The sequence below is a fragment of the Rousettus aegyptiacus genome, unplaced genomic scaffold, assembly GCF_014176215.1.
Source record: "Rousettus aegyptiacus isolate mRouAeg1 unplaced genomic scaffold, mRouAeg1.p scaffold_m13_p_8, whole genome shotgun sequence".
In the NCBI taxonomy this organism is placed as follows: Eukaryota; Metazoa; Chordata; class Mammalia; order Chiroptera; family Pteropodidae; genus Rousettus; species Rousettus aegyptiacus.
This window is the reverse complement of record NW_023416311.1, coordinates 75,950,060-75,977,032: the sequence shown is the minus strand read 5'-3', so window position 1 is coordinate 75,977,032 and position 26,973 is coordinate 75,950,060. Positions and strand designations below refer to the sequence as shown.

General features: G+C 33.9%; 1 protein-coding gene across 2 annotated transcripts in view; it reads left to right on the top strand.

Annotated features, from left to right (window-relative positions):
* Positions 1-26,973, top strand: part of RNF180 (ring finger protein 180) — a 130,853-nt gene that overhangs the window by 9,803 nt on the left and 94,077 nt on the right. For both annotated transcript variants that reach the window (XM_016123523.2, XM_016123522.2), the window contains exons 2-3: positions 12,650-12,784; positions 26,820-26,915. In XM_016123523.2, coding sequence (XP_015979009.2) covers positions 12,650-12,784; positions 26,820-26,915 — 231 coding nt within the window. The remainder of the gene's footprint in view (positions 1-12,649; positions 12,785-26,819; positions 26,916-26,973) is intronic.

Below are 26,973 nucleotides of genomic sequence, written 5' to 3'. Positions count from 1 at the left end.
TGCTAGTTGGTAGAGGACCTATGCGTCTGAGGGGACTGAATGAAGGGGCAGAAAGAAGCCTCTTGGCCAACATCTATCAGTCAGTCAGTCTACATCAAGAGGCAAGGGTAGGACAGAGGTATGCAGGTGCCTATGTAGAGAAATTCCTCTCAATGGAGGGCGATCTGCTTAATTAAGGTCACTTTTAGGAGTTTTTTGGTTTTGGGGTGAGTTTTTACCTTATTCTACATCTTCATAGGAAATTAATTTAAAAATGAGAAAAAGCTACACTGGAGGCTGCTGTTTCGATGCCATTTTGACTGGGAAACGTATCAATAAATTAATAATTTCATGTATGACCCAGTGATAAACTGTCGTATTTATTTTATTTTTTAAAAACTTTAAAAATTTTAAACATACAGAAAAATAAGAGAAAGATATAATGAATCTTCATATATATACCAGCCTGCTTTAATTGTTATTCTTCCATTCTTGTGAATCCAAATTTCCTCTACTTATAAGGATACCAGTTAGATTGGATTAGGACCCATCCTAACAGCCTCATTCTAATTTAATCACCTCTCTAAAGGCCCTATTTCCAAAAGTAATCATATTCTGAAGAACTATATGAGAATTTAAATCATAATTTAGTCTCTGAATTGGGATTTTCCCCCGTGTAATGCAGTATAATGTACTTAGAGCTTTGGCTTGTAGGTGAATTTAAATGAAATGAATACCTGGTCTGTTAGTATTTCCTTTCAGTGCCCAAAGTGAGAGAACAGTAGCTCTAGTTGCCTCTAATTCGGTTCAACCTCATACATAATTATATCCAAGTTACTACTGGGTGGTATTGTGAAGGACCGTAAAGACTTTAAACACTACTTATGCCCTTTTCCTGGGAGCTTACAATTTAGAGGTAGAAACAAATGTACACATTAGTATAATACCTGGTGAGTACTAAACAGAGGCTTAGGTAACAGATGAACCGTTCAAAGGTAAAGACTGTTCGGGAAGGACAAAGTCCCAGGAGCTTTAAACTCTTTTGTGGGTGGCTGACATGACAGGATGTATAAGTAAAATAAATAAGCCCAAATCTCTCAGCTTCCAAATTAGTGCTTTATGTACTAGGAGATACCTACTTCTTTTTTGGCTCCATTATCTAGCAATCTTTTGCAGTAACCTAGTAGAGCTGCTTCTGTAACCAACAAAAAGCCTCTCTGTGTAACTATTTTGCACAGAAGAGAAAAGAGTTTAAAGCCAGGTTAGTATGCTTATCTTTGCTGCCGCTTACTCATTGAATCTTTTCTTGATTGATATTTAATCCATAAAAAAGAATGCAGCTATCAAATAAATATAAGTTAGACAATTTATTATTCATTTTCAGTTAACACCAAGCTTTATATCATATTAATATATGTCCCATAAAATAAATATATTTTAGCCCTTATGTACCCTCCTAAGAAGTTAGCCTGAGAAGCTTTTGAGAAAGGAAGGCTCCATTTGGATCAGTTTTTTACTTAAATGTTTCCCTCTGAAAACCTTGAAAGTTTTGCCTACTTTCTCCCCTGTAACTGGCTTAGAACCCTTCTCACCCTCTCAGGTACTTTCACAGTACAGGTATTTGTTATTCTTTGTGTTTCCTGACAAAAGAGTAGGTACTCAGCACATACTTATCGAATGAAAGAGTAGCCTCAAAATATTGCTTAAAATTAATTTTAAAAGATCACCTGATTTTGTTTTCTTTTTGCTACTGTGTCTTCATGGTCCAGTAAGAAATATTATTGCCACTTCTATTTAACATACATTTAGATATATCGAAGATTGCTCAAAAATCTCTAAAAATGCCTAAATCTGTTCCTTGAAACAAAAACTTGCATTCATCATGTGGTAATTTCTAAGATGTACATATGAATATAAATATACACACACCTTTTTGAAAAGTATATTTCAGCTTCGCTCACAAATATAATAATTCTGTATGTAATACCTTCTATTTTCTCCCTCAGAAAGTAGTATATGAGAAGTAGTGTGTGAAAATGGATCCTACAGACTATTGCCTTCATTAATTTTTAGAATTCATTCCTTCTTTTCCTAAAGAATGGTAGCTGTTAAAATGGACAAAATTAGTCAAAGTAAAAAAGTTGCAAAATGTCTGCATTACTTTCGTGATTTTTTTTTTAATAATTCTTAAAGGTGTCATTTGGATTGAGAGACTGAAGTGAGCATTCAAGACTGAATGAACTGTGTTTATGAGAGAAAGGAAAGAGAAGAGGAGAAATTTAAAAGAATAAAGAGCTGGTGTTCCGCTTTGATTGTGTCGCTTAAGAAACTGTGGGAGAGGGTGTAAAGTACCTGGCAGCTATAGGAGCATCAGATTCATATTACCTTCTCCTTGAGGTTAAATATGCATTGATTGTGTCATGCCTAAGAGGTCAGCAAGCCCAGGGAAGGTAGAAAAGTAGAGGGAAGGTAGGTGAGAGCTAATTAGGTGGTAATAAGGTAGTTTGAACTATTGAATACTTTAACTACAAAAGTTGAATGCTTTCCAAGAAAATGTTTTTGGGTGTTAATACTAAAGTGTATGCAGAATCATTTAAACTAAAAAAGTTGTCGAAGTTGACTTCAACATATTCACACTCCAAAGTGTGTAACCTCAGTTGTTTTAGACAAAACTGTCATGATTTAGATAGTTTTAGAGTTAATAAATTGGAGGCTTCAGTTGCCATTTTAGTCACTGCAGATACTAAGTCTAGAATTATAGAGCTGACAGTGTAGAAATCACTTGACCCAGTCTGTGTGTACTTATAAAGTATCTGAATCCCTTGACAAAGATTAAAAGCTAATGTGAGAGGAATCCTGAGTTGCAAGCTACCTTTCACTAAATAGTAGATATTCTAGAAATATCTGTTGAACTACGTAAAACATGTAAATTCCACAGTAATCTAGTTATATCTATAAAACCCTGGTTTAATTTCTGCTTAATGTAAGATTACTTTTTGGGTCCTGGTATGTTCTTATGTAGAATACAAACAAATGTGACTGTTGCTTTGAAAATTCATTTATATTTCTGTTATTAATATTTCTTTTCTGTGACCTGCTTGGATTTGGACATGTTTTATTCCAGTTCTTCTTTGTTCATAACACACATCAAAAATATTGAGCATTGGCAGGGAGAGCTGACATGCTATCAGTTTTACAAAATAATTTCTTTGCAACTTATTCCCAACAGAGTTATTACATAGGATGTTCTGATCATTTGAACAGTCACTGGTTCCAAAGGCCACTTTTGCAGAATAGTTGTGGATTACTCCTGCAGTTACTGTGTCCTGCATAGCAGTGAGATTTCTCTTACATTAACAATATGCTGTTTCTTTATATTACAAAAGGAGTACTTTTCATTCCATGAAGACGCAGGCACTTGCAGTTACAACCTTTGGTTGGCTATGCCTCAGTTTGGTGGCTACAAATACAGAGTGGTGCTTTTAAGCTATGTGTATGTATGTATGTGTGTGTGTATATGTATGTATGCGTATGTATATATACGTATGTATGTACAAACACACACACACACTTTTAAAATTTAAGCCCCCAGAGGGTATGGGCAGGATTTCTCAATCAGTAGTAGACTATCCCTATCTTGTAGGTCATTTTCTCTCTGATTTTATTAGTGATTCCCTCAAAATTTCTGCCAGAAACCAGTACACTTTTGTTAACCTTATATATACCAAAAGGTGTACGTATAAAAGAAATATTCAAATTTTCTTAAGTAGTTCTGATTTTTTTTTTTTTTTACTACTATCATTATTGCAACAGAGTAAGACTAACAGTCCGTGTTTTTCTCCCCAGCATCATTCCTTTATAAGAACTAATGTCTGTTTTGGGCATATGTTAAAGAGGAATCCCATGTCATTAGTATTAAGTGCACTCCTGTTCACATATTTATCTATAGAGTTCCTGCTTGCAGGCCAGTGTTCAGCAGACAGAGAGAGATGCTGCCTCACTTAGATGTAGTAACACGGTTTGTAGTAACATGGTTTGCAGTAATGAGTTTGACATTACTCCTTATCGGTAGTGCAGTTTCATTAGCTTTTTCTTAAAAAGAAATAAAAAAAAAAAACCCAGAATTTAAAAATACTGTTTTCTCTGAGATGGTCCAAATTGACAAAATCAGTTTAGTATTTTATTTTCTAATTAGGTATGCATTTCTTCTTTCATACTTTTACTACGTCCCTTGGCTTTTTGTCTTGTTACAATTTCTAAGAAATATATAGATAATTCATAAGGGAACTCCAAATTTTTTGGCCATTTTACTTTTTGATTTTTCTTTCTTATCCACTAACAGATGACTCTTGCCTTTTGAGAAATTCTGAACTCAATAATTTTCTCTTTTATGCCAGGGCTTTTATTCTATGTATTCCACAATAGGAAAAACACAGTATAAACAGCATTCTAATGTCAAAATTAAGATGACTGGCCTGAGGTCTTTAGGTACTGTTATGGACTGAATTGTGTCCCCCCCCCCCCAAAAAAAAAAATCCAAATGTCAAAACCCTAACCCCCAACATAACTGTATTTGAGTATAGGACCTCTTCTTTCTGCTTTCTCTCTTTTGTAATGGGAATGTTTGTCGTATGCCTTTCCTAGCATTTTATTTTGCAAGCATATAATGTTTCTGGTTTCACAGGTTCACAGCTGTTGAGGAATTTTGCCTCAGGATGAGTTGTACCTCAAGTCTCACCCAAACTTGGTTTAGATGATACTTTGGACTTGGAGTCGATTCCAGAATTGGTTGATACTTTTGGGGTGAATGTATTTTGCATATGAGAAGTACACGTATTTTGAGGGACAGAAGGAGAAATGGAGTGTATTAAGTTCCCTGAAAAATTCATGTGTTGAAGCCCTGCCCCCAATATCATAGTATTTGGAGACAGAGATTTAAAGGAGGTAATTAAGTTAAAATGAGGTCAGAAGAGTGGGACACTAATCCAATAGGACAATTGTCCTTATAAGAAGAGGAAGACACCAGAAGTGCATATGCACAGAGTAAAGGCCCTGTAAGGACACAGTGAGAAGGCAGCTGTCTGCAAACTAGGAAGAGAGTCCTCACTAAAACTCAAAATTTTTGGCACCCTGATTTTGGAATTTTATCCTCCAGAGCTCTAAGAAAATAAATTCCTGTCATTTCAGCCACCTAGTCTATGATATTCTGTTATGGCAGGCCAAGTAAACTAACACAGGTATGATATTGACCAGGTAGAAACTTTTCCAACCTTTAGAAAACCAGTGTTGCTAAATTTCAAAGGCAGAGCTATTTTTAATTAAATAGCCAAGAAAATGCAAACTTCCCGTTTTTTGTTAATGAATATTAGTAACTTTGAATAGATAATGCTATTGTTAGCAAAATAATTTTTTTTCATCAACAGAATTTATTTTTGGAGCAGTTTTAGCTTTAAAGAAATTGAGCAGAAACTATAGAAAACTTCCATATATTCTCTCTGCACAGTGTTTCCTGTTAAACATCTTGTGTTACTGTGATGCATTTGTTAAAAATGATGAATGAATACTGATGTATTACTTTTAATTAAGTCCATAGTTTCCATTAGGGTTCACTCTCTGTGTTGTATAGTTTTATACATTTAAACAAATGAATGATGTCATTAATTCACCATTATAGTATCATAAGCTATGGTTTTACTGTCCTAAAATTCTGTGTTCAACCTATTCATCCTTTTCTCTCATTCCCCAAATAATTGGGTATTAACATATAAAGATGGTGAAATAGCTAGAAACACTTCTAAAGTTAGGTACATAAAATACAAATATACAAATCTGTTTTCCCTATGTCAGAGGTCTTTATGTTAGATTTTTCCATTCCCAACTGTTCAGGATTTGAATTCCAAAAGTTTTCTTTAGTATCTAACCAGTCTTTTGATGGTGAAGGGGTCTGGGACTATTAATCCACATGTAAACTCATCTTTGACAAATATCACTTTTAAAATGGGAGAGCAGCAGGGACACATTCCTACATCTACACCATTCTCCAGTTTTTCCTTGGTGATGGATAAGTAATCAATCCCCCTATAGGTAGAGGTAGGAAAATACATATTTGATTCCTCGTTTCATTGGAATTCTTTGACTTCCACCTATCACAAAATACTGAACTTGTATCCGGGACGAGATGATGGAAGTTGTGACTGCATACATTGCTCCATGTTTAGTATTCTTTATCTACTGTTTTCAAACAAAGACAAGCGCGTGGTTATATCGATGTGGTCAGAGACACACACACACAAACTTTGAAGTTACTGCAAGATTTTAAAGTAATTTTTAAATCGAAGTAAGATAAATATAGAAAACAAACTGATCACAATTGTCTAGCTTGATGTATTTTCACAAAGTGAGCACACCCATGAGTACCGAGAGAAACAAATAGTATGTTAGAAATTAGTACATTACTAGTACCTCAGAAACTTACTAGGTACCACATTATTTTATTTTATTTTTATTATTATTTATGCCTACAGCACCTGGTCTTCCTAGGTGTCTTCCATCCAAGTACTACGTAGCTTCTGAGATCAGACATTGGGCTTGTTCAGGGCGGCATGGCCGTAGACCATGGACTGTGGCTCCACTGGGGTGTGAACCCAGGATCTTCTTGTGTGTAAAGCAGACATGCTAACTGCTACACTATGGAACCACGTCCATTAGTTTATTTTTTAATTTAACATTATGTCCCAGCAGACTTCTTTGAGCAACACAATATTCTTCAAATAAGGATAACAATGTGGAAAAGTAGTGTATGTGATTTTGTTTTTGCCATGTAAACTAGTGAGATATGTACATATTGGGGTGTCTGCTCATTAGTGATACCAGAAATGTTGAATGTAAGTCTAAAAGTTGAATTTAAATATTTTAAACCAAACACGTATACCAACATATGAAAGTTTTATACACCCAAGTAAATGAAAGTGATGCAGTTGAGATGAAAATCAACAGTGAGCCATGTGGTAAGCGAACGAGGAAATATCACATCAAAGGTGTTAGGGGTGTGCGTCTGTTGTAATGATGTAAATATTCTTTATCCATATGTGTTTTCTACTCAGGATCAGGGAACAAACTTACTACCCATTGTGATTTATATAGTTCTAAGAATAAAGAAAAATGGTGTCTTGTATTTAATAGGCCCTTGATTTCTTATCCACTTATTAACTCTTTTCAGTCGTTATACCTCTTTCTTTTATTTACTTTTTTTCTATTGCATTAGCTAGTAGTACTGGCACACAGTTAAATAATACAGAAAATAATGTGCATAATTGTCTTATTTTTGTCTTTTTCCTGATTTTCATGGAATGCTTTTAACATTTCACCTTTGAGTATTACAGTTGTCAAAGTTTTCGGTAACTCCTTAATCAGATTAAGGAAATTTTTTTCTATTTCTAGGACACCATTTTTTTCTATTTCTAGGATGCCATATTTAAGGATAGACTCTCATCTATCCTTAAATAATTTAAAGGATATTGGTAGGAAATAAAATTTTCATAGGCAACACTTTGGGGACAGCCATTTTGCATAAAGTAAGAGTTCTCAAAATGTGATCCTCAGCCCCTGGTGTCTCTCAGACTTTTCAGAGAATCGGTTCAAACTGGTTTTTTTTTTTTTTTTTTTTGGTAATGCTAAGATGTTATTTGCCTTTTTTATACTGTGTTAACATTTTCATTAATTATGCAAAAGCAACAGTGAGTAAAACTGGTCCCTTAGCAGAATCAAAACAGTGGTGACAAACCGTACTGGTATTCTTCACTGCCATACACATGCAGTTAAAAAAACTTTATTGAAACAGTAAATATTAATTTTATCAAATCTTTACTGTTACATATATTTCTAATATTCTTTGTGAAAAATGAGAAGAATGAATAAAACACTTCTGCAGAACATTGAAGGCTGATGGTAGTCTTGAGGCAAAGCCCTCATTCAGTTATTTTAGTTTAGAGCTGAACTGCCCATTTTTCCATGATATACCATTTTTACTTGAATTATTGACAGACTGGTTATTCAGACATGGATATTTGTCAGTGTTTGTTACAAGGGATGAAATTTGAGCTTTAAACAAAAATTAGCACTTTAGAAAACTTGTATTCACCACTATGAGCTTGACTATTGCCCCAAAATTAAAGAACTTTTTGCTGAGATTGGTGATATTTACAAATGTGGCTTTTTTGATATTCTGCAATGAAATGTGAAATGTGTCACTACTTGGGACATACACATAACTCAGCAAAACATCATTTTTCAAATGCCCAGTGTATTGAGGAGATACCAGAAAGGGACAGGAGCGTCAGAATAGGAGGTGAGGTACAGCAAGAGGAAATCTATGATCAGGCAGTGTGGACTATATCAAGCCAATAGTAGCAGCTAGTATGGTCCGGGAGATCCACGCGTGGGACAGGAGATAAGAAAGTTACCCTGACAAAGACTGTGACCTTGGTGAGAAGAGCTAGGGTCCCTGGAGAGCACTCAGGCTTAGAAAAATGTAAGTATCTGATCTGATCAGAATAAGATTTAAGAGAAAAGCAATACTATACCTGCATTGTTAGGCCTATCAGCTTATAAGTTCCACTGCAGTCATATGAACAGGAATATCAGAATTTTACAGTTTGTTATTCACATCTATTGACTCAGAACCCAGCTACCCTGCAGAGTCCCTCCAAGTATTTCTGGGCATATGAGGCATCCATATACATTAAGCAATAAGTTCATTTTCGTTTTATATTGTTTTCCAAGATCACCTTGTTTCTCCTCCTTCGCTCTGCTTCAGTACTCTAGTTGCTGCCCCTAAGTTCTCAGAGTGTTAAAGCCATGTGGTACATGCCGCCCGTAATTGTGTTGACCTTTTATCACACGTGTAGGTCCGTTGTTTACTTATATTGTTAACCTCTCTTCCTAGAACCCATTTGGGTGTTGAGTTGGGGATGGATTTGAGTTAGCAGCTAACAACCATGCTGTATTTCATTCAAAGACTATTCTTTTGTTAGTAGGTTCCTTTACTGTGTTTGACCCCTTCTTTTGACATAAATTCTCTTAGAAGCCACCTCAGCTGTACTATAAATTTATCACTGTTGGGTACCCTCCAGTCCTTTGAAGCTCAGATATGTATACACATAGATTTATTTTTTCTCTCAGGTTCCTCATGTCTCTTGCAAAAGGACTTCTATTTGGTTTGTCCCACTAGTTGACTAGGTATACTTACCACTTGGTATTGGAAAAAGGCTCTCTGCCAGATCTTGTTCGTTTGATTTCAGAAAACATTGTTGAGTGTCTTTTCGATGCCAGGTGCCATGTTTGATTGTAAGAATACAGAATTTAATAGAATATGGTGTTTTTTTAGGAGCTCACCATTAAATTAGTAAGACTCAAAACACACACAGGAATGTAATACAACATGACAAGTGTGTTCAAAGTACTATGGGAACACAGAAAGGGGAGTAATTGTATTTTTCTGGGAAACATCTCTAAAAGAAAAATGTGAGCTCAGCCTTAAAGGATGAAAAATATTTCTTAACATAAAGTCAAGAGAAAGGAAAATAATAGGAAAGTGAGCAGCAAATTTAAAAGAGGGAAAGCAGAAAAAGGTGTTTTTTAGGGAACTGCACAAAGATCTGCATGTGTTGGTGCAGTGTGGTTTGCCTTTGGAGGGGATGCAAGACTTTAGAACCAATTTGGAGTCAGGTTTTAAAGGGTGTAAAGGATCAATTTTTTTAAAAGGGAAGAGCAATCGATCTTTTTATTCTCTTTATAGAAAGTATTGCAAAATTGTTGTCATAGGAAGAAGCGAACGAAAAGTATGCAAATAAAAATTCAGAGAAATGATTATACGTGTAGTTAGGCCAGTTGATTGACAAAGATAGTGTGACTCTAAAATGTTGAATTTTTAATGTATGTAGTAAAATTTTTTGTAAAACTTTCTTTTGAGATATAGCTTTAATAGCAAATTGTGAATTATGGATTCTCAGAAAAATCCTGTGTACTCTTCATACCGCCAACCCGTTACATGCACTAATTAGTGTATGTGTGTTTGCACGTGTGTATATAGTTCTTTGTAATTTTATCACACGTGTAGGTCTTTGTGAGTGTCGCCACTATCAGGTACATGAAAATTTCATCACAAGAATCCCTTGTGCTACCTAAAGGATGTTTTTTGACATGGTAAGGAACTTAGACTATATTCTATTGATTGGTATCTCTCTAAGTGTGATCTTATAAGACCTGTAACAGAATCACCTAGCATACTTGTTAAATATGCAGGTTCCTACCCTAGAAACATGGAATTAGAATCTCTGTGTATGCGGTCCTGTGACCTACGTTTAAATAAACTCCTCAGGTGCATCTTATACCATACCTATGAGGAAATAACTTTGAGCTGAGCTGACACTTGAATAATGAGAAGGAAGCCCACCATGCAAAGACCTACAGCAAGGAGGTGGAGACAAGTGCTGTCCAATAGGGATATGATATAAGTCAGATACATAATTTTAGAAATTCTAGTAGCCACATTAAAAAAAAGTAAAAAGAAACATGCGAAATTAATCCTTACAGTATTATTTTACTTAATTCTGTAAATTAAAATATTCAACTTCAACTTGCAATTAATAATATAAAAACTATTGAAATATTAGAATTCTTTTTTTCTACTAAGTATTCAAAATTCAGTGTATACTTTACACTTAACTGTGTGTCTCAGTTCAGATTAGCCACATTTCAGGTGTTCAGTAACACATTTGATGAGTGTCTGCCATGTGGGGTAGCACAAATCTAGACAGAGTGAACAGCCAGAACAAAGGCCACGAAGGAGATTCATATAGAGATGTGTATTTAACATCTGGAAGTTGAAAATACTGGTCTAGCTAGAGCTTTGGAATAAGATCAAAACTAGATATATAGATTTAAAAAATCACTTATATAAAAGAGTTGTCACAGTATAATTTTTAATGATTTGCAGTGAAGACTTATTAGCACCTACTGGGCTTTTTCTCAATACTTGCTTGCACTCCAAGAAGACATGGAAAAATCTTGGGGGAGGGGTTGAAATGGGGAGGTGTGTATGGTTCTCTGGGAGAAGGAGAATGTAGGCAGATATGGAGTTTCTCCATTGTTGATCCTTATATGACTCCTCCCTGCAGTCCCCCTAACTCCTGGCTGAGAACCCTTGGTGTTTAAAAGGGAGATGAGGATAGAAGACACCAAAAATATAGAAATGTGAAGGGTGTGCTACAGAAGTTAAGTAAAGGAGGGGGCTTCAGCAATGAAGAAAGATACACCAAGCTGAAGGAGGTCAAGACATTTGCAAATTAAGGTATTACTGATAATCATCGAGGACAGGTTTAAATAGAGTAGTCAACGGAGCTAAAGTGGGTTCTGAAGATGTCAGTAAAAACAACTATGCCTAGCTACCTGAAGGTCAGCTAGATTGGCTGCAACAAGGGCATGCTGTGCTTTAAATCTGGTTAAGGGTCCTCTTTTATAGTCCTTCTAGCTGTTGAATTTTACTTAATTGTATAGTACATCTCATTCCTCACTGGGACCACACTATAGAGTCACCTGGGGTACTTTTTAAAGTACTCATTCCTAACTCCCTCCCCATCTCAGGATAAGTCAAAATTTCTAGGAGTAGGGCTTTAGCATTATTATTTTTTTAAAGCTTCCCAAGTGATTCTAATGAGCTAGGGTAGAAAACTGTGGATGTATATCATAGTGAACGTTACTATGACAGAAAATAAGTTTTATTTATCTTTTTATCCCCAGAGTTTGACTCACTGTGTAGCATATGGTCAGCTCTCAGTAAATGTTGAATGAATGAATGAAAAATGAAAGAGCTAACAAATGAGGAAATGTAGCTATGGAACAAGACAGGAGACTCTTGTAGGTAGCTTAATAAATGAACATTTTCTTTATTTATGATGAATAGTTTACCAGGCAAATTACTGAATACACTGCACCTATTATTTTTGCATCTTTATTAGTGTAAAACTGTTTTCATAAGTTGGGCCAAATCACAGTATTGATATAAAACCTCAGGTATAAAAATAAACCACAAAATTGATAGGGCTGTTCTCTAAGTCTTTTTGTTTGACTACACATACCACAAGATGTAATTAACCATTACACTGAAAACAGCACATAAGAGAAATTATTGCGTTCACGGGATTTTTGCCATCAATTTAAAGTAAGTTTCAGTGTTCACAAAATTAACTACAACTCAATAAGTTCTATTTAAAATTTAATGCTGTGGCTATTCAAAACACCCTATTTATAGGACTATTTATAGTTCTTTATTACAATTCTTTTAAAGCCACTGTGATAACTTATTTGACTCTTCAGCAGTTGCCTTTTACCATTTTTAGTGAGTAATGGAAAAAATAGACATAAAATGTTCTGCAAAACTAAAATAAGGTGGGAGTCACTAACATAATGCATCATCATAATAGTTAAATTTTCAGTCCCAGACAGTTTATAGGGTACTCCTGACCTAAGAGCTGGTAACCAGTGGTACCTCAGTAAAGGATAATTCTCTTGTTTCTGCTCCACATGTAGCTAATGCTTTGCAGAGGGTTTGGAAAATCAAGTTTAATGTGATACAGTTTAACATTCTAAAATTGAGTTAATTTTTCCACAGATGAAAAGAAGTAAAGAAGTGATAACTGAAAATCATAATCAAGAAGAAATATATATTCTTCGTTGTTGGAAATGTAGAAAATGCATAGCAAGTTCTGGTTGTTTCATGAAATCTCTTGAGAATCAAGTGATTAAGGTAAGTACTGCTAACTCTAATCTTCACAGTTTCCAGGTGTAGAAATGCTGCAGGCATATCCACACATGACCAGATATCCTTCCATACATGACTTAGCTTTTGTGTTATTTTACTGGACCTACTGAAAACATTTCAAAGGGGTATTCAGAAGGTATCCGCCTTCCATAGTTAAAGTTAATTTTACCTTTAGTTGCTAATATTAACATGACCTTTAAGGTTTAAGTGCAGTATCATAAACATAAGTAAAATAGAATCATTTTTTTATCCCTCCCTTGGGTGAACCTTAGTCATCACCACACAGTTAAATTCAAGATTCTATCAAGAAATAGAAAACCTGTTATATAGTAATTTTTAGTATTCAGTATGAGCCTAGAAAAAATAAAGTTCATGTATGAGTTAAAAGTCAGTAGGAACACCTGAAGAATATTCAGAAGTATTCAACAAAGTACTTTTTTTATTTAACAGAAATAAAATCCCAGAACTTCTCTAAGAGCAATATGAAAGAGGTAGTATCAAGGAGGTGCAAACTAGACAGTAATCCATGAGTTTGGCAAGGAAGTCTCAGCGCAACAGCGAGAGTGGCTGTAGTCGCCTATCATTGTTTGCTTCCCCTGCTACAGAGACACTCAGTTTGTTGTTTTGTTTTGCCTCAGCCACATTTATCATGGTTATTTCCTCTCTATCATCTTATTCTCTTGTTCTTTGTGTTTTCTGTGAAATGTCTTTTTTTCTTGCATGTTTTTCTGTTAGTTTCATTTTGACTCGAGGGAGTTCTTTATTCTAAATATTAATTCTTTCTTGGTTATTGTATTGCAAATACCTTTTGCCAGTTTATGTAACTAGTAATTCACTATGGTATCTTTTAATGAACAAAAGTTGATAACATAATATAGATGAATTTATTAATCATCTCTTTTGTGTTTTGTACTTTTTGTTCAAGAAATTCTTCTGCACTCTGATGGGAAGATTTTTTTATTTCTTCCTTCTAAATACCAGAGCTGAGATACAAGTTTCCTTCTGTGTCCTGAGCAACAGGTTTATTTTTCATTCACTCTTATGCTGAGATTACAACCCAGCTTTATGTAGGGGTTGCCCCATGGGATTGCCCCACCCTGAGCAAACTGTTCTTTGTCTTGTCTTCCACACCCGATGCAGACAGAAAACAGATCTCAGAACAACATAAACTATTAGGAAACTTATGCTTCAGGACCACACCTTTTTTTATCCCTGTCCAGTGCTAGAAAATGCATCTCACCCTTCACAAAGTTCACTTTAATTTTAGCTTCAGAATAACCAAGTACTCCAAAACGAAGCTTGCTAGAAGAAACAGCACAAATATAGTCATCATGTCTGCTTTTATAATATTGAGCAAGTGTATCAGCTTGCTAGAAGCTATATCATGGTGTGGAACTTGAGCTGTAGGAAATCTAGGACATTTGAGCTTTAGGTTTCCAGCTACTGGCATGTACTAAGGCATGTGACAGGGAATTTGGAATGGAATTTTGAAACAATCTACAATGTCTACCCCACCTTCAAGCCTGAGAAACATGATATGTTGGGCAAACACCGAAAGCAAAAGCAAAATAACAAAAAACCTAAAATCGTAAAAATAAAATAACAGAAATGGTCTCCATTTGTCAAATCAGGGCGGTAGGGGAATGTGGCCTCACTTTTAGTTTTTTAGTCAGTTTTGATACTTTTGGACATGTCAAGTTTATGTGGCCTAGAGCACATGCACACAGATTTGGTGCAGGCTGCTGATTATGTGGATATGGAATTCAAAACAGAGATCTGAACTATATGGTAGTTATCCCATATAGTGGTGAGTGAAACTGCGAGAGTAGATCGATCACCAGAGGGTGAATAAAGTGAGAAAGAAGAGAGCCTAGGAACATTTAAAGGATGGACAGAAAAAAAGAAGCTCACAAATTGGGGGAGCGGGTAACAAGAAAGATAAGACTAAAAAGTAAGGCACCATGTTATGAAAATCAAGGAACAAACATTTTCCAGAAGGCAGGATTGGTTAGTAGTAGTAAATGTTGTGGGGAATGTAGAAGACCAGGCACAGCCTTCAATGTGCACAATTCTAGAGGGTGCTAGCCTGTGAAAGGTGCCCCCCAGATTTGTGCAGAGTTGGCATACAAATTATGACCATATGTGGAGAACCTGAATGAGGCCTAAAAATGCACATTAAGTTTAGCAAAGAGGAGATCACTGGTCAACACTCATTGTAGTGTGAGAGTTGTAGGGCAGAAACCAGGTTCCAGTGAGTCGAGGAAAATGGAAACCGAGAAATGGTCGAACACTTACTGTAAAGCATGGTAATTATTCAGTTACAACTCTTTCCATTACCAGGTTATGGAGTGTTTTGTCTCTGTAACACCATTGACAATACAGTGGTAGCCATAAACAATGAACGTTAAATTGATTATGGATTAATACTTCCTCCTTTACCTGTTGGGTAGATATTTTGCTCCTCATCTCTCTGGCTTTATTATCTTTGCAGTGTCTTTCCTACAATGGCTATAACATTGAAATAAATTATATTTTTATTATTACATTTTAAACATTTTTATGTTCTCTTAGTGTCAGCCTATATTCCATATTAGTCTTACCACATTCTAGGGACTGCATTGTGTCTCCCTCCCCCCTAAGGCATACGTTGAAGTCTTACCTCCCTATATGACTATATTTGGAGATCAGTCTTTAAGAGGTAATTAAGGTTAAATAGGTCATGAAGATGGGACCCTAATATGGTAAGAGGCTGTGGCCCCAGCATGTGAGGACACACAGCCAGAAGGCGGCTGTCTGCCAGCTAAGAAGAGAGCTCTCACCAGTACCAAAACATTCTGGCACTTTGCTCACCAGAATTGTGAGGAATATGTGTCTGTAGTTTAAGCCACCCAACCTATGGTATTTTGTTACGACAGACCAAGCTAAGACAAACAGGTCCTATATTAGACATCGGAAATTCAAAGAACAGCAGAAGAAAGATGTTCTATTCTTGTGAAGCTTTCAAGATAGTAGTCCATCATAAACATTAAATTTTAGCTGTGTAAGCGGCAAAAGCAAAATGTCTAGGGAGCCATAAGAATAGGATATAGCAGAAGATTGGGCCTAGTTGGGAGGGGGAGGCTTTTCTGAGGAAGTGACTTGTGTAGAGATAGGGTGATAAGGTGGATGAGTAGCAAGGGTGGTATGGGGGGATAAGATTCCAAGCTTTGGGATCAGCATGTTCAAAGGCCCTGTGTGGAGAGAATGTGGCATATCCATGGAACTAGAAGATTTTTGTTATTGGAATTGAGAGATCAAGAGGAAGTTTGGGAACATTTGAGGCTAGAAAGATGGGTATTGGTTAGATCATTTATTGTCTTCTCAGCCAAATTGAGGACTTTGATCTTTATCCTGAGAGCTGGGAAGTCACTGAAAAGGAATGACATGACCATTGAAATTTTGGTTATTGTATGAAGAATGAATTAGAAAGGTAGCAAGAATGGATGCAGGGAGACTCTCTGTCTTTAAGTGAGGCTCTCAGGTTTTTTTATTCGTTCCAACCATTGGGGTAAAAAGTTTTCACCCTTGAAGTACTTTCTCAAAGTGCAGATAGAAAAACTTGGCACTCTAATAGAATTTGATTCCTCTATATTTGTTAACACTTCAAATATTTAATTTATAATGCTATTCCAAGCGACATTTTTGTTACCTGATCTTTTCCCTGTAGTGTTTATAGCTGCAGTAGTTAAATAATATAGTTGACTCACTTTTAACGAACCAGCTAAGGGCATGTTATTGCTAACATTGGAAATGTTAAATGTTAAACATCTTTCAAAACATTCCTTCAATAGATGACTGGACCAAGAGGATGTGGTGCATATATACAATGGAATATTACTCAGCTGTAAGGAGAGATGCAATACTGCCATTTGTGACAGCACGGGTAGATCTTGAGATTATTATAATGCTAAGCAATATAAGCCAGACAGAAAAGATTGAGAACCATGTGATTTCACTTATATGCGGGATATAAAATGAAAGCAACAAACAAACAAGACAAACAGACTCATATACATGGACGATAGTTCAGTGGTTACCAGAGGAAAAGCGGGTAGGTAAGGGTAGGGTCAAATATAAGGTGATGGAAGGAAACAACTTTGGGTAGTGAAGATACGATGCAATATACATATGGCATATTATTGAATGGTACACTCGTATAGTTTTATTAACCAATGTCACCCCCAAAAATAAAAATACAAACTGCACTATTGCATTCAGTCTGAAAAAGTTATAATATTAAATTGTCAACTTTTTACATTTACCCTGTTCTGCTTAATTAAAAATCTTAAATGTTATTAAATGATAAAAAGATGATGCATAAAATTTGTGATTTTAAAATTAAAAAATTCTTGTATACAGCAACTGAAAACATTCTCAACCCTTAAATAAAAAGCAAAATAATACATTAGCTCCACCTGCTGCTTGAACAAATTATTTCATTTACAAAATATTTTGTCAACATTTTCCTAACAGCATTAAATGGAATTGTCAGTTACTTTCTCTGCCCTTCCTCTTCCACCCACGTGATAAATTTGAGACATGAAAATCTGTATAGTAAGGATTTTAAAAATCCTAATATTACAGTTTTTCTAATTGTTAGTTTAATTTTTTTTTCTAAGGAGATTCCTGTTGTGCCACTTTAAAGGCTTTAAATTCCTTAAATCAGGTTGCTTCCAAATGAATCATTCATCTTAAAATACATCCATTAGAACTTCTTTTACCACATATATTTGTTCGATTTTTAAGTGCTCGTACACTTATATACTTAATTTACTATTTTATCTGTAAAATTATTTTGGAAGTAGATGTCATGAAGTAGTTGGCAGTCTCATTTATAACTGAGGCGCCTGTGTTTACCGTGATTGTCTTTGTTTACCATATCTAAGTTTTCAGAAAAGAAAACAAAATACTATACACTCTTAACCCAGTCTTTTATGTTCCTCTCACCTATACCCATTGGTGTAACAGATTTTCTTGTTTTTTTGTTGTTGTTGTTGTTGGCAAGAAAGTATGCTTTAACTTTCAACAATTAGAAGAAAATGTGTGCTCGCTTTATATTCACAGTTCTCAAATGAAAGAGATTGTGTTGGGGGTCACTAATCAGAATCAACTGTGTGATTTTTTCTAAACCTACCTTCTCTATAAGTTAATATATTGTTTTTGGTTAATTTAAAAATAAATTATGCCCAAAGTTTTTGTTTTGTTATGTAAGGTTAGGGAAGAATAGTAGTATCGTACCTTAAACATACTTGGGCTAAAGATGTAAGAAAGTTGATTGCCCTAAAAATAATAGTATTTATTTGATATAAGAAGGCCAGTGACTCAGGGCATGAGTTCTGAAGCCAGACTGCCTGGATGGAAGTCCTTGCTTTGCTCCTTACTATGTGACCTTTGACAAGTTACATAAAAGTTACTTAATTTCTCTAGTTTCAGTTTTCTTATCTGTAAAATAATAAAATCCTTAAACAGTGCCTGAGCATAGTAATTACACTACAAATGCTCATTATGTAGTAAAGTATGTTATCAAACTTTCTTTACCTGCCTAGAACTATGACTCCAATATTCTCGTAGGAATGTTCATAAAGCATCTCTAGAATTTATAGTAGATAGTGGTTTCTTAGTATCATGATCAGTCTTATGTGATTAAATATTATGATCACTTTATATTATCAATCGAAATAATGGAATTTGTACAATGAAACAGTAAAATGAAATAATATGTGAAATAAGGTACCCAACACAGTCCCTGGCATATATGTTTCTTCACTCTCTTTATATGGTCAACACTGTCTAGTAATCACCCAGTATATAGGTTGATTACCATTAGCTTAGTCTCACGTTAGTATTCTATTCCTCGTAACAATGTGGAAATATTTATTTAGGTCATATATAGGCAGAACCTTGAAAAGTCAGAAAAAAATTTGGATTTAATAATGAAGTAACAATGACTGTATTTGTCGATTTTATTAGTCTGTATACTCTGAGAGCCTTTTTCAGAATTCATTAGAGTTATATTAATCTGCATAACTGTCAGCTTCTAATGGAAAGGGCTAATATGTTTGGTGTATGGTGACTATCCTATTCTTCAAAAGTTGTATCTTTTTATTTTGTTTCTGAGGCAAAGTATTTAGATAAAGCTACACTGCTTCTTTTTGAGTCACTTCTAGTCAGTTTCCCAAGGTTCTTTAAAAAAAAAAAATGTGTACAGTTTATTTAAATTTGTCATAATGTACCTTGGGTCATATATACAACCAAATTGTTAAGAATTCAGATTTTTAAATAATTTTTTCTAAGACTACTGAAAATAAAACAAGCACACTGTTCAATGCACATTTTTGGCAGTCTTCAGTAGTTTGAAGAAAATAAAAACCATAGGGCCTAGGGAAGGTAAAGAGTAATGATTGCAGTAAAAAAATTTATAAAATTTTGATCTAGTATAGGCATTTTTTATTCATCAAACATTTATAAAGTACGGATTTTATTTCAGGCACTCATTCTCGTGTGATCTGTGGGTACAAAGAGGACCAAGATCACAGTGCATGCTTCATGGAGCTTACCAACTAAAAATTTTATGGTTTTCAGTCATTGATCACTCTTCTTTAAGGACATTTTATTATTTTGAATATCGATTTTATTATGGTACAATTTACATGTAATAAAATGCACATTTTAATGAGTTTTGACAAATGTAAACATACTTATGTACCTGCCACTATTTTCAAGATATAAAACATTCAGTCTTTTCTAGCTTCTTATAAATGTAATCATGTAGTATACTTTTATGTATAACTTTTTATGCTCATACATAAAGTTTTTGAGATTGACTTGTGTTGTTACATATATCAGTAGTTCATTCCTTTTTTTATTACTGAGTATTACTCTACTATATGGATTCCATAGTTGTTTATCCATGTGTGGATGCTGTAGTTGTTGATGGACATTAAGGTGTTTGCAATTTTGAGCTATAATAAAGTTTCTATGGACATTTGTTTATAAATCTTTATGTAGACATATTTTTATTTCTCTTGGTTCTTACTAGGAACTACTATGCCTCATGGTAATCATAGTCATAACTTTTTAAGAAACTGACTAATTGTTTTCTAAAATGACTACACCATTTTGCATGCCTACTAGGAATATATGAGTTTCAGTTCTATATCTTTATCAGTGCTGATATTGCCAGTTCTTTTTTTCTTTTTCTTCCTGCATCTCTTTCTCCTCCTCCTTATTATTCTGGCTGTTGTAATAAATGTGCAACGCTATCTCATTGTGGTTTGAATTTACATTTCTCTAGGGTAGTTATTGGATATTAATACATCTTTTTGTGACGTGTCTGTTAAAATCTTGTAGTTAAACTTTTACAGTTGTTGTTCTCATTTAGTTGTAAAAGTTATTTATTTATTTTCTGCCTAAAAAGTTCTTGTCAGATACAGGTTTTGCAGAAATTTTCTTCCAGTCTGTGGCTTGTGTTTTCATTTTCTTAAGTATGCCTTTTAAAGAGTAGATGGTTTTAATCTTGATGAAATTCATTTTATCATTTTTTTCTTCTTTGTGGTTACTGTTTTTCTGTCCAGAGAATACTTTGCCTATACCAAGGTTTCAAAGATTTTCTCCTGTGTTTTCTTTTCAGCATTTTGTAGTTATAGATTTTATTTTTGGATTTTGATCAATTTTGAGTTGTTATTGCACACAGTGTGTGATAAGCATTAGGTTTTTTGATTTGTTTTTACCTCATATGGCTACCCAATTGTTCTAGCACCAATTATTGAAAAGTTTATTTTTTCATTGGCTTGGTTTATTTACCAAGAAATCATTTTTGGACTTTATTCAACGCATTTATAAATGTCAAAATCATATAGTATATGTCCTCTACCTTTTTCCTTCTGTTGCAGAACCTTTCAGGGTATTTTGCATTTTTACATAAATTTTGAAATTTATCGATTTATATAAATAAGCCTGCTGGGGTTTCAGCTGGGGTTATATTGAATCTATAGGTTAATGGAGGAAGAGTTGACATTGTAATAACATTGACCTTCCAATCCATGAGCATGCTATATTTCCTGATTTAACTAAGTCTAACTTCTCTGTATGGTGTTACCAAGTGATTCATGTTTTTTGATACTATTATAAGTGATATTTAATTTTTTTCCTCCTATTGTTAATATACAGAAATGAGATATACAAGAATTTGTATACTGGCATTATATACGGAAATCTTGCTAATTTCTCAAATTTTAGCAGCTTTTTGGGTAACTTCCTAGTATTTTCTTCATATTTTGTTATCTGTGAGTAAAAAGAGTTACTTTGTACTTTTTAAAAATTATGCTAAAATACACATAACATAAAATTTACCACTAATGATATTTAGTAATTTACATTGTCATGCAAACATTATCACATCTGGTTCCAGAACATTTTCATCAGCCCAAGAGGAAAGCCCATATTTATGAAGCAGTCACTCCCCATTTCCTCTTTCTCCAAACCCTGGCAACTACTAATCTACTTTTTGTATTTATGCATTTACTGATTCCAGTGTTTCATAAAAGTTGAATCATATAATGTGGAGCCTTTTGTATGTGGCTTCTTTCATCGTGTTTCAGTATTTCATTTCTTTTTATGGCTGAACAATATTTTATTATATAGATATACTATGTTCATATATTCATCAGATGATGGACATTTGGGTTGTTTTTTACCTTTTGTTTCTAATGCTGCTGTGAATATTTGTGTACAAGTTTTTCATTGGACACCTGTTTTCAGTAATTTTGGGTATACACCCAGGAGTAGAATTGTAAGGCCAATTTGTAATCCTATGTTTAACTTAATTGAGAAACCACAAAACTATTTTCCACTCTGACTGCATCATTTTACATTCCCACCACAAATTTACAAGGATTCTAGTTTCTCCACATCCTCACCAACACTTATTTTCTGTTTTCTTTATTATTTTTTTATTATAACTACCCTAAAGTTATATATCAGTGTTGTTATTATTATTTTTTAATCTGTATGTTTTTTATTTCTTTTTCTTGCCATATTCTGAGTTGGACTATCAGTACAACGTAAAATAGAGATGGTGAGAATGAAGACAGTCCTGTTTCTCATCTTAGAGTAAAAGAATTGTCTTTCACCATTGAGTATGATTTTAGCTATAGGTTTTTCATAGACCCTTTAACAGCTGAGAAAGTTCTCTTCTACCCATAGTTTTCTGAGATTTTTTTTTAATCATGAATGGTAAATTTTATCAAGTGATTTTTCCACATACATCAAAATCTTTTTCACATTTTTTCTGTATTCTATTAATACGTTGAATTATATCGAATGACTTTTGAATGGTAAAACGATTTTTCCTGCCTGAGATACACATCACTATGTATGTGTTCTTTCATTCTTTTTTTTAAATTAAATTTATTGAGGTGACATTGGTTAATAAAATATGTTTCAAGTATACAATTCAATAATACATCATCTGTCTATTTCATTGCATGTTTACCACCCAGAGTCACCATATATTTGATCCCTTTTACTCTTATCTACCTCCTCCTCTCCTTACTTTCCCTCTGGTAACCACGATTCCTTAATTCTTTCAGTGATGTTTTATAGTTTTGAATGGAGAGGTCTTATACATATTGTGTTAACTTATTCCTAAGTTATTTATGATTTTTGACGTATAATTGGTATTTTACAAGTTATCGTTTCCAATCTTTTGTTTAAAGAAATAGAATTGAAATCGTATGTTGACCTTACATCCCGCCGTGTTAAACTGACTCCTTAGTTACTTTTTGTGGATTCCTTAGTATTTCCTACATATGTGATAATATGTTGCTAAATTTTACTCACTAATATTTAATGAAGAATGTTCGATGCTATGTTTATGAGAGATACTGGTCTGTGAATGTCTTTTGTAATGTCTTTGTCTTTAAAAAATTATTATTGTATTTGATTTGCTAGTATTTTGTTTAGGATTTTTACATGTATGTTCATCAGAAATATTGGCCTGTGATTATCTTTTTTTGTGTGTTGCATTTGCCTGATTTTAGTATCAGGGTAATGTTGGCCTAATTAAATGAGTTAGGAAGTATTTCCTCTTCTTCAGTGTTTTGGAAGAGCTTGAAGAGAATAGGTATTAAATCTTTGAATGTTTTGTAAAATTCAACAGCGAAGCCATCTGGTCCTGGAATTTTGTTTTTTGGGAGGTTTTAGATTACTGTTTCAATTTCCTTGCTAGTAATCAGTGTCTTTAAGTTTTCCAGTTCTTCATGGTTCAGTTTAGGAAGGTTATATATTTTTAAGAATTTGACATTTTTTTGTAGGTTGTGAAATTTGGTGGCATATAGCCTTTATTAGTGTTCTTATATAATCATTTGTTTTTTTTCTGCAGTGTCCATTGTAATGACTCCTCTTTCATTTTTGATTTTATTGAGTCTTTTTTTCCTTAGTGAGTCTTCCCAGAGTTTTATTTATTTATTTTTATTTTATTTATTTTTACTTTATTTTTATTTTTTATTTGATTTATTTTTACAAAGAACCAGCTCTTTGTTTCATTAATGTTCATATTGTCATTTTGTTCTTTTTTTAAAATTTATTTCTGCTCTAATTTTTATTATTTCCTTTCTTCTAGTGACTTTAGGTTTTATTTTGTTCTACTTTTTCTAGTTCTTTAAGATATAATGTTAGATTGTTTGAGATTTTTCTTGGTTCTTGAGGTAGGCCTGTGATGACATAAACTTTCTTCTTAGTACCACTTTGCTGCATCCTGAAGATTTTAGTATATCATATTTTCATTTGTCTCTATGTATCTTTTGATCTTTCTTATTTCTTCTTTGACCTAATAGTTGTTCAATAGCATGTTTATTTGCTATTTGTGGTTTTCTTCTGATTTCCTGTATGATGCTGTGGTCGGAAAATATGCTTGGTGTGATTTCAGTCTTCTCAAATTTATTGAGGCTAGTTTTGTGCCCCAACACATGGTCTGTACTTGAGAATCTTTCATATGCACTTGAGAAGAATGTGTATTCTTTCACTTGAGGATGGGAAAATATAAAAGTATCGATTAAGTTCATTTGGTCTAATGTATCATTTAAGGCTGATATTTTCTTATTGACTTTCTGTTTGGATGTTCTATCCATTGCTGTCAGTGGGGGGTATTCCTCTACTATAATTGTATTGTTGCTAGTTTTTATCTTTAGATCTGTTAGAAGTTGCTTTATATACTTTGGTATTACCAGGTTGGATGCATATATATTGATAAGTGTTTTATCTTCTTGATGAATTGCCCCCTTTATTATAATAAAATGCCCATCTTTATCTCTTGTTACCTTTTTAATCTTGCCAGTTTTATAAGTTGTAATGGTGAGAGCAAGTCTAATATTACTTCAGCATTACCAAATTATTTTTATTGGAATCAAATTTAAATACATTTTTAATTTTACAAGTATAATTTAATATATTATCCCATGAAAACAATATGGAAATGTTAAAGTTTCCTTTTGGTAACTCTTCTGATCTACCGTTGTTGGTACACAGCCTTTTAGATCCTTTTTCTATCCATTTACATATATTTCCATAGAAGAGTATAGTACTGGTATTTTTAGGTTGTGTATGATTTTAATACCATAATTCAGTGTATTTATTTTTATCACTTGCTTTTTTAAGAAAAATAATATGTATTAGAGGTGTATTTTATTAGTATAAACAAATCTACACCATACTCTTTATATGGCATAGTACTATTTTTACCAAGAATAGAGAGGTTGGTCCTCAGTTGCTCATCTTCCAAATTTGCTGCAAGTGCATTCCATTTCTGTCCAGGCCTTTCCAGCCAACCTGGGATATTTCCCTATTTCTCTTTGCCTCAAGTACTACTCTTGCCTGAAGATGATCAGACTTCAACTTCACCTCTAATAGTTTCCTACAGCCCTTCTTCTAGTTTTCACTACTTTGGCATGGACCATTCTTTGTGTGGTTCTCATCCATTATGTACTTAGATACAATATGATGATGTTGTTTCTCTCATTAATCATTCAGAGATTCCTCTTAATTCCTGGTTCATTGAAATCTCCACATCTATGTTTTCTAGTTTCGCTTTTCTTTTTTTTTTAATACCTTTCTTAGGTGTTGTGGTTTAATAGGATAGATTAGACTATGTACTTGCTTTGCCATCATGAAACTGATGGTTAGATCCCTTTCTGCCTGAATTTTCCCTGTATCATTTTATGAGAATCAATAATAAACCTTTGTATGTTTGCCTGACACTTTAGTGAGGATATATGTATTAGGAAGCAGTAAGATGATTGAGCTAGAAAACTATTCCTAGCATTGTCACTTCTCTTCCTAGCTTTGCTTCCATTCAGTAATATCCTCCTCGTATTGCCATGCACTTGCCTGGCCCTCTCTATTTATTCTCAGTGTTGACATAGAAAGTTGCATTTTGTTAATCAGAATTGGAGTTCAGGCATCACAGATAAAACTGTAAAGTTTGTCTTTGGCCAACTGTAAACACTTCCCAACAGACTTTCTATTTGTCATTGGATTATTTTCAACCAGTGTTATAGATTTTTAAAATCTTAGAATTGGAAGAATTTCAAACCTTTTAACAAAATTTTCTTTCACCATTATAACATTGAATTTGGCTTAAAATTGAATATTTTTTTTGGTATATAAAATATTGATGTGTACAGTATGGAAAATAATAAAGTGTGATTTAACATATAACAATAACTGAAATCCTTTTCCTGTTTTAATTTACATTGCGATTTTTGGGGAGCCTGATGGAAGTTAGATTAAGAAGCTTCTTTATAGATCTTTCCAGTATGTAAATAAATCACAACAAAACCTTTTGTTTATATCGGCCCACTATTTAGTATTTTAAGATCTACTAGTGGAAGAGAAAAGTGATATAAAGTCCAGAGGGACCAACTTGGGAAATTAAACCTAGAAATTTTGGATGATCCTGGTTCTAGGTCATGATCAAGTATAGATTTTTCAGTGAAAGGTTCTTAAATCCAACCCTATTTCATTTATATCACTGCGAATACAAACCCATAAGATATGTTTAGTAATTGCCTTGTTTGTTATTTTAACCTGATTATAGTAACTAGTAGTCTAACTGCTTAAGAAATCTAAAAAAGAATTGTACTTTGGCAACTTGCATAGCTACTTGTAAACTCTGAACCTAGGGAAGGGTGTGTGGGAGTGGGCAGGAGCTTTACCCCTTTCTCTGTTCTTCTTAATCAGCACTTTCCTATCGTATCATAGATGTAGATCCAGAAAAGACCTTAGCAATTACCTAACAGTGTTTTTCAGGTGAAGAAACTGAGACCCAGAGAGGTAAAGCAATTGCCATAAGGTCACACAGGTAGCAAGCAGCCACTTATCTACACTCTGGCCTGCTCTGCATTTTTCTGACATGTTGGGAAGCCATAGTGCCTTAACTACAATCACATTTATTTCTACATATCTGCTTCAAAAAGCCAAACTTGTCTCTCTGGAAATTTTGTTCTTATACAGCTGAAGTTTAGGTGAGACTTTACCAGATGCCTACTCAATTGCCCCTCTCTGCCATCCTCTTTCACTTCTTTTAAGAATCTTTACAGAGAATATAGTAACTCTTTTATTTTGTCATTAATAAAATCCAGAAAGAATCAGAGATTGAAGGCAGGGAAAAGTTGTGAATGGCACTGTGTTTTTCTCACACAAAAAAAATAGGGTTCTAGATTTGCCCAGTAAGTAACTTACTGCTAAATTTTAAATTTAACTTGTGAGATCAATGAAATGGATTTTTTTTTTTTTAATTCACAGGTGGAAATTCCCTAAAATTTTTTTTTGTCTTTGTGGGTTTGTTTTTGGAGATGAGAGTGAGGAGAGGAGGGCAGTATATCCTTCCTAGCTAAAATTGAATTTATATTGTAACTTAAATATGAAATTCGTGAAATAAATTCTGAACTAGTAATAACTAATATCCTGTATTTTGCTACAACAGGATAGACATGATTCAGCTGATGATCAAAGTATTTGTCATGTGTGGCACATGAATATAGAAGCCCTTCCAGAATGGATAAACTGCCTAATACAAAAAGTAAGTTTCTAATTTCAGGGTAAAATTAGGAATGTACTATCTTCAGAATGTTTTTGCC